Below are 9,308 nucleotides of genomic sequence, written 5' to 3'. Positions count from 1 at the left end.
GAATATCCCGGCTATTCATCACGTCAGATAATAATGTTCAAACAATTGTAATTATGAATTTTTTTACTATTCGACACACGCACACTACAGCAAATTCCTTCTTCTTCGCTATTGTGCATAAAAATTTACGATCGGACGAAAAATATACACTTTCAACTGTTGAAAAAAGGTTTCATTTGTACTAACCTAATACTTACCCAATATCGAACGTTCACCTATTTTTGGGGGGTTAAAGTGTCAATATAATAAATAAAATTTCCTCGAGATGTTTGAAATTCGCGAAAATGACAGTGAATCAGTGAAATGATAAATTGTAAAATTAAATATGATGGATGCAATAAAATGGAATATTCATGGAATGTAATAAGTAAATACATTGGCACATTTATCTCGAGTGTAAATAAACACTTATAGTTTTTGTCGTAGGGATAATTACATTATTACGATCGTGCGGCGATAATGACACCACTTCTCTTCCTTGGTCGATCGCATTATACGGTCGAATGAAAAACCGAGGAGCAAGGGGAGGCGAGTTAAAGAACGAATCGGTTCTCGTCTGGAAACGAGTGTCGCTTGTGAACGTGATCATGAAGAACGATTCCCTCGATCTTCAGTGGAGAAAGAAAGGAATCTTGCGTGAAATGTAGTTTCACCCAAGTGTATCAACAATCAAGTGTATTTGAAATAAACTTGAAGAACGGAATAATAAGTCGACAAATTAGAAGAACGGAAGACAAGAATTCGAGAATTTACGAAACTATTTTATTCACTTTTTTTTGCTGAAAATGTTTGGTGAAGTGAGAGGTGCATGTGTCAGTGTATTGAACAGAAAGATTTTTGGTATTTTTTTTTGGTAAAATTGTATATAACAGTTTGTTCTAATATAGTTAATATAAAACATAACATTTTTTCTAAGAACATGATGGACGTAAACGTGAACTCGAAGAAACGTAGGGAGATGGTATAAACGAAACGAAGAAATTGGAATGATTCATTTTAAAGTGAAAAATAAAAAGTGCAATTTAAATTAAAAGTGTTAACACGAAACTTGAAATTGTTAACATAAAACATTGTTATAAAAATTATAATTTCTACAAGTTACTGCCTGTTATGCTAATGACTATTTTCAATTTAAACGAGGGATAAAGGTGACGAAATTGAACATTCTACGACGATTTCTGCAAGGAAACAGAAATTGGTAAGTTCGTAAATTAATACGCAGCAAATTAAGACTAAAATTAAAAGCAAAATTAATGGTTCCGTTGACTTTACATCGGTTTGCAAATGCTACAGTGTCGTAGTGCCTTAAACAATATCAAATAGTACATTTTTTCAAATTTACGTTCTGTGAAATAAGAAAATAAGAAAACGTCCATCTGTAACGATGTCATAAACATTCGTTAAATATTTTCTCACAGTCCCCGTTACACAAAGCAAGTAGTTGTATCAATATCGAACTATTAATTGGCAAATAAAAATTCTTCACAATCTTCTTGTATACCTAATATTCTAGAACTTTTTTTTTTAGTTCGAGGAATTAACGATTAAAAATATTAGCATATTTAATTGCAATGTATCTGTAGAAGTAGCATAAGAAAAGGAGGGAAAGTTTGATACAAAGTATTATTAAAAAACATTTGCAGAATGCTAAATCCTTTTAATCGTAATTAATCTTATAGTAAAAAGATATAACTGATGGAATCATCTAATTTCCTGTATTGAAAATAATTATTATAATTATGGTCAATTTAACATTCTTCAATCGTGCATAAAACCATCTTTGGTAAAGAAGGAGTGCTTAATTTCTTTTTAATACTTTTCATACTTTAAAATATATGATTTAAAATTGAAATAACTAAAATAAAATAATATTAAATGCTAAAGAATGAATCAGACAGTTGTACTTAAACGGAATACCATAAACATGTTATGCTAATAAACACACAAATTGCATCTTATAACCACTGGTTGCAAAAAAAGGAAAATGAGTGTCCTTTAATGGCAATCAGTGCTCTATTTTTCAACTTGTTCTGTCTGGGATTCCTCTAGTTTTTCTGCATTTCGAGTAATAAATTGCCAAGGAACTTATTCAGTCTTCTTAAGAATCGTAAAAACTGTAACCATTATGCAAAAATATTTGATTTCTTCCTATAGGTCTCTTAATTCTAGAGTCTCGTGCAATTTGTGACACACTCTGTGAGAAGTAATGTGCACAAATGGTAATGAAAACGAAATTTTAATTGCACACTTTTCCAAACCTTCGAACTTTAAATATACACAGAGTGTATATTTGATTTACAAATACAAAATTATTCGTATACTTTATCGTTTTATACCATCCGAGAAACATCTACGATACGTTAACATAAATTACGAGAAACGACTAAATTTGATCCGTTGAAAAGTTTGTCAAGGTTCGGTGATATTATAAACATTAAGCTTCCACGAACAGTAAAAATTCTCCACCACCTTTTTTGCACTAAACCTTTGATTTATTCGCTTTGGCTCTTTTAAATAGCGTGTTTAAAGAAAAAAAATGTATAAATCCATGCAAAGGAGACGACACGTCTCGTTGGTCCATGCAAGAAGCTGCACGGAGGAATCCATCCTCGAGGCCAGTCTCTTTTTGCCGGAGCGACTCTGAAACGAATGAAAAAGTAAAGCGGCGACCATGTTTATAATGAATGGACGCGTTGCATATACACTGTCGTTCATAAGTATTGGAACGCTTATTGTGTTTGTACGTAAAGTATTAAACGATTTAGATTAGATTTATTCGCGAAAGTTAGTAAAAGTATGCAGGGTGTTCGCGATATAAGTGGTAAAGTGGTAAAATTTGTGAGAATAATAGAAGAGGACGAAGCTTCGTTATTTTTTATACGCAATACTACGGTTTGAAAAGATTTTTTTAAAAATTTGCAATGGTTTTCGCGCAATGACGATGCCACGAACTTTTTTTTTTTAATTGATAGCTACAGTTGAGAAAAGTTCCAACGACCTGCAACAAAACACATTTCCAAACTCAATTTCGTGACAATATTTGGAGTGGCATAATCATATGGTACACTATTGGGATCTTATTTTTATGAGGACACTTTAAATGGAAATGGGTATTTAGAAGTTTTATCATATACAGGGTGTCCCAATTCTTTCCGACCAAACTTTGTCAGTGCGTTCTGTGGGTATAAATGAGAAGAAAATGTTATATAAACATAGGTCGTTTGAAGCTTTATAAAAAAGTTATAACAAAAATACTGTGACTTGTAGTTACTGTGATGCAAAGTAGTTACTAGTCCATTTATACAAGCTGTGTTTACTGTCGAAAATCAGTGACTTTCTTGTCTTGTATCATAGTAACCGAAGGCCTGCATTTCTTATTTTTTTTTTTTTATAATTTTTTAATAAAGCTTCAAACGACCTATATTTGTATAACATCTTTTTCTTATTTATACCTGTAAAATATACTGGCAAAGTTTGATTGGAAACAAATTGGGACACCCTGTATATTTGTTGTACTACGAAGCTGCAGGCTGAATCATTTTTTTCAGAATTTTAATGACTGCTTACCTATTTCACGTAGACTGTACACCTATTTCACGTGGTGGAAATAAGTTTCTTCATCGCAAACTCTGGCATAATTGTTGATCCATTGCCATGAATGATTACTATGCAATGAGTCAATCTGTGCAACAAATTAATAGAGCATATGTACATTGTTTTGATCGGCATCCGCGTACTTCACTTGCCTACATCTACTTAATCCTTCATTTTTTTTTTTTTTTGTACTATTAACTTTTTCTTTTTGTTTAAATATTACATCGAGCCTTCCTGGAATTTTTAAATAATATTTTTCATCCTTAGAAATGCTCCTCTTCTCTCTTGCCTTTGTTCCAGCAGTAATTTTGTAACAAAAAGAAAAGAAAATAGTGCTCGTTTTCGTTTCGTGGAATACAAAATTAGATTCGTATAAGGAGCCGTGTGAATTTAAGGTTTTTGAGACGTAAAACATTTCGTCTCGTTTATATAATTCTGCGACACTTTTCTCGTCTTTTTTTTTTTTGTAACTAAAGTACGTGTAAAATTACGCCTATAAAATTTCGCGACAATTGTCAAACGGTGAAGAATCGTTTTAACGTAAATTTTGTTAGACGTCGTTTTTATAGAATAACAAATTCACGTTTGTGTGATATGTTACAAATTATAAAATCTAACGAGAACGTGTAATGTCAGTGTTGAAAAATCTGGGTAAATTTATTACCGAATCATTTGTAATTTCAAAATTTATAGTACCGTGTCTAGAACATTTGAATCACAAATTGGTGAACTGTTTATAACCGATTCCATATCAACAAAAAGAAAAGGAAATGAATCGATGCCGGGGTTGACCTAGCTTCCGTTCAATGATTATTCACTCGTTGCCTTCGATAGAGGAAAAAACAACACGTGAAAAAGTGTCGTACAAAACCTAGTGATTAAGATGTTCGTATAACGGAAGAGTATTCCGTTTAACAGGTAACGAGCGAATCGTTAATGCGTGTCACAATAGAGGTTCCGATTTTTATGCAGCGCTGCTGAAGGTTCCCATCGAGGAATTATTTATCAGTCTATATAAAGATGGATCGATATTTAACAATTTGAAGAAGAGAGATTAAAGGCTAATTGATGATTATTAAGAAAATTTGTTTAAAAACTCCATTTGTCTCACACGAGTGATACAGGAAAAAATGTTCAGCTTACATCGGTGTAAAACATTGACTTAGGAAATTAATTATTCGATGATTTAATTGTACAGAGTGGGCCACCTAATTATCTTCTCTGTCTATGATAGTACGAGAATTTTTTTTCTGGGTAGTTTAAATGATTTCAAAAGATGAATATGATGGAGGAAAAATTTTTTACGAGTGTCACTTTTTTCTGTTTTTTTCAAGATCACTTATGTTTCTTTATATGAATGTGTGTAGGTATATATTTTGCACTACTTTATGTTGTAGCAGACATCGGTGTGCATTTAAATATGCATAATAGTAGGACATTAAAATGACCTTGGATTTAAAAATTTTTAAACAAATGTGAAACTTCCTTTCATTATTCACCCTTTGAAACTATTCAAATTACGTATAATACTTTTCTCGTGCCACCATAGCTAGAGAAGATAATTAGGTGACTTGTTTTACGTGGCCCATCCTGTATTGAAATCTGAATGTTTTGAAGCTCTTGTGGATACTTTCTAAAATGTATAACTCTAAAAATGTATACTAAATTGGAAACTGCAGAAATAGGGTGAATCGTGTCGCAAACATGTATTAAGTTTACAGTAACTTGTGCACGAAAATGCACTTACTCCCCTATAAAAGATATTTTAAAAAATGCTGAAATATTAAAAAAGAAAAGTACACGCTATTTTGACAAAAATGTTTTACAGTTAAATCACATTCGTCCTGTGCTAAACCTTGAAGTCCCGTTGAAAAAGTGCTCATCACAATTGCAATCTCATCTCGTGGGTATTTAAAGATGGACAAAGATGGAATTTTAATTTAATTTCGAAGATAAAAATAACAGCAAGATAAAAGGACGACGACCGGTTATTCGTGAATCTGAGGAGGAGACCGACTGTTATGTTCAGCAAATGACGAGGAAAACCTGAACGAAACAGTGAAATAGAGCCAGTCGTTTGGCGAATATAGAAGTCAAGTGGCGTGTTGAACAATTGCGAGCGACCCAGTGAAGTGGCGGCGCCGACTAGACCTTGTAACTTTTCCTAGCTGAACCTTGCCAATTTAATGCGAGACCAGTGTCCACGTGTTATCATCTGACGAAACGTGATAGCACGAAAAATCCATCGGAATCAGCGAAGAGTAGAGGTGAGTGCATTTACGTGACTTTTTCATGGAAATGTTCTACGACAGACTGGAGAAAAGGAAGAATAGGAAATCAGTTTCCAACGTGGATATACCGTGGGATAAAGTTTGAAATTATTTTTCATAGATGTGAAATTACAACGTGTCGCATTTTAAATGTTAAGCTTCGCGAGACGCATGGATATACATACGTGTAAGTTTGAAATCGTGAGATATTTTGTTCCTCTTGTAAATACAGAGAGAGAAATTGTGACATTGCGAATAATATTTTTCATTAAAGACTTAATTTGAAGAAATTTGTTTGTCCACGAGTAAAAGGCGAAAATAACTTGTAAATTTTTTAAATGTTTAAAATAATGTAGAACAATTGTATTAAAATTTAAAATAACTGAGATTTCGACTGCAATTCTCCAATGTTATTACTTATGTTATTATACATTTAATTAATATTCACTTGGATTTTCAACTATAAAGTAACAATCCTTCGTTACAATTTTCCTAATCCATCGAGAATATTGTGTAAATAAATAGCATAAAAAATCAAAAACACCAGGAAAACTGCCATGAAAAATTCTCTTCTCAAGGAAACCGAAATATTAACAATAATACGCTTTTAATAATATTTTCAATAATACTTTGTTTCTAATAATCGCTCTTCGTTGCTCCGAGCAGAGCCCACGAGCAACGGCCAGAGCAAGTGACGTTAACAATCAAGAATGGAGTGGGGAGCAACGGTAGTGATGGGATTGTAGGCTCGTAGGTAAATAGGCATATGTTGGTATAGTCGGTGGAAAAAATATAGCGATCTCGTAAAATCGGTCAGGAGTCAAAGTAAAGATGTCTCGAGTGTTCTAAGAAGGGAATTGACAGAAATGTGAAAAGATACGGACTGAAACACTCAGTCAGGGCCGTATTATGTATTTACCGCGCCTACACAAGTTCTGTCGTCACCTGTATTCTGCTTCAATTTTTATTACCTTATCCATTTCACTCTAAATTAGTTCCACGTTCTTAAGATTCAATTAGTCAGCTTTTCTACGTTGGTCATACAGGTTTACGACATATCAAGCATAGAAAGAAACTTCATATATTAAAAATGCTAATTAGCATTTTTCATTTGTTCGATAGTACATGAAACACCGTTAGTTATCAGTTGTCATCCCTTCATTGTGCGAACCCTAAAACAGAATGCCTTATACGGTCCTGGCTGCGGCTAGATCAATCTATGCCGTCACTTGATGCTTCAATTTACGACTTCGCTATATTTGTTCCACCAACCTTACGTTCTTGAGGCGTTTCGTATCATCGGTTACTTTTTTCAACACATACGATCGCTACTACTTTTTCAGGCCAGGCAGTCGCTACTGTATTCATATCGTGCCCCACCACAGGATCGTTGCTCGAGTGGGCGTGGCCTACTGTCCGAATATCGCTTCGTGCTCGAGTGGGCGTGGCCTGCTGCCCGAATATCGCTTCGTGCTCGAGTGGGCGTGGCTTACTGCTCGATTATCGTTCCGTGCTCGAGTTTGTCTGACTACTTCACATAGAGCAACTTCGAGGTCGGTCCTGTTTTAGAAGTTCTCCAATGTTCTCTAATCTATCAGTCTACTGAATAATGATGAATTAAATTTATGATGAATTACTTAGAGGAAGGGAATCCTCCTGTCATCAGAAACAAAGTAGATACTCAGCTATTGTGATTCTAATAAGACAACCTATGAGGGTGAGTTAATACACAAGTTACACTTTCCTTCTAAAAGAAAATCTGTTTTATTACCAACGTAAACTGACAGCCAGCTATCACTTCTCAACATAGTCACCGAGTATCTGTAAATACTTACCGCAATGAGAAATCAATTTTCGAATTCTGTTCTCAAAAAATTTACGTCCAATTTCCAGTAACCATTTTCATAGATGTTTCGACGTTTAACAATAAGCAAAAGGCTTAATTGTTCTTCCCTTAGGTATAAGTTCAGCGAGAATTATGCATTCTGAATTGAAAATAACAGGGAGATGTAAACTTCCTTATTGACTCATCCTCGTACATTTGCAACATTCTCTATATTTTACTCCGCAAAACCCAACAACCAGCGTCCACAATCTTGCCAACCACCAAATACCGTCCAAAGAGGCGATGACCAGAAGGAACAAAAGCAAAGAGCACAGAAGATGACTGTACACCTAGAACCATCATCGGACAGCTTTCCCATAAACGTATTACCAGCCTGCGACAATTTGACCGACTTCGTCGGCCATTCTCGCGGTCTTGACCTTGCTCTTGACGCTCGACCATGGCGGAACATCAGCGAATTCGATCACCTGATCCACTCAGGCACGCTGAACAACATAACGTGCCTGGAACACGCGCCACAGTTGAACAGTGGCACATTCTTCAAGGTGATCGTGCTAGCCGTGATGGCTGTGCTCAGCTTTGTGGCGAACGTAGCCACAATCTACTCTATCACGAGGAATCATCGAAGACAGCACACCTGGTCGGCGGTCTATATGTTGATTCTGCACTTAGCAGTGGCAGATCTATTAGTTACCGTGTTCTGTATCGGTGGGGAAGCAGTGTGGAGCTATACAGTGGCATGGATTTGGGGGAACGTCGCGTGTAAGCTGTTCAAGTTCTTGCAGGTGTTCAGTTTGTATCTGAGCACATTTGTGCTGATTCTGATCGGCGTGGACAGGTTCTTCGCTGTGAAGTATCCTATGAAGGGACTGAACACCTCTGATAGATGTTGGAAGCTGGTCATCGTGGCGTGGATCGTGTCTTTCGTATTCGCAGCTCCTCAGGTAAGAGTTACCGTACGGGTAATTGAAATATTTTGTTTTGTTGTGTAGAGATTATTTATGAAGCGGTAAACAGTTGTAAAAATTCTGTCTAGTTATTTGTATGTTACTATTTAATTGCTCGTAGGTCACTTATGTATACAGTATATTCTCCACAAGTGTCAGATCGCAAGGAAGCTAAACCTGACACTCGTAGAGTCAGGGACTACGTTTTCGAGCCTCGCGCCCACCTTTGTAGACAAGGACAGCGAATAAAAGATAAGCATGAAACGTGAGTCGAGGCAACAAACCGATTTACACATCAACTTTTTTAATTTTGTTTTTTTATATTTACAGGTTGCTGTTAGGCGGCCACAAGAAAATACATTTTAAGCATAGAATTATAGTATTATGCTTTATAATTTTCTTTTTCAATTGAAAATAATGTCAAGCTAGCTATGACGTTCAAAATTTTCAGTTGACAACATTTATTTTATTTTATTTATTCTAAACATTTTAGGCACTCCAGTCACTGATGACCACCATGGCCATATCGAGGAAGCAATGTAATGTTAAAACTTATCGAGTGGTTAATTTAATTTCATAATATATCGCTTTAGCGAGTCATCGTTTGGTTGCCACTAAAAAATTACATTAAATACCTGTACACGTTATCCG

General features: G+C 35.1%; 1 protein-coding gene across 1 annotated transcript in view; it reads left to right on the top strand.

The window, feature by feature from the left end:
• Positions 1–6,564: 6,564 nt before the first annotated feature.
• The window catches only part of LOC108579109 (gonadotropin-releasing hormone receptor), a 15,671-nt gene continuing 12,927 nt past the window's right edge, over positions 6,565–9,308 (top strand). The window contains exons 1-4 of the mRNA XM_017942557.1: positions 6,565–6,614; positions 7,208–7,417; positions 7,506–7,581; positions 7,950–8,654. Coding sequence (XP_017798046.1) covers positions 7,576–7,581; positions 7,950–8,654 — 711 coding nt within the window. The 5' untranslated portion in view covers positions 6,565–6,614; positions 7,208–7,417; positions 7,506–7,575. The remainder of the gene's footprint in view (positions 6,615–7,207; positions 7,418–7,505; positions 7,582–7,949; positions 8,655–9,308) is intronic.

Source organism: Habropoda laboriosa, unplaced genomic scaffold, assembly GCF_001263275.1.
Source record: "Habropoda laboriosa isolate 0110345459 unplaced genomic scaffold, ASM126327v1 scaffold14, whole genome shotgun sequence".
Classification (NCBI taxonomy): Eukaryota; Metazoa; Arthropoda; class Insecta; order Hymenoptera; family Apidae; genus Habropoda; species Habropoda laboriosa.
Note: the sequence above shows the minus strand (reverse complement) of the source record. Positions and strands in the feature narration are given on the sequence as shown.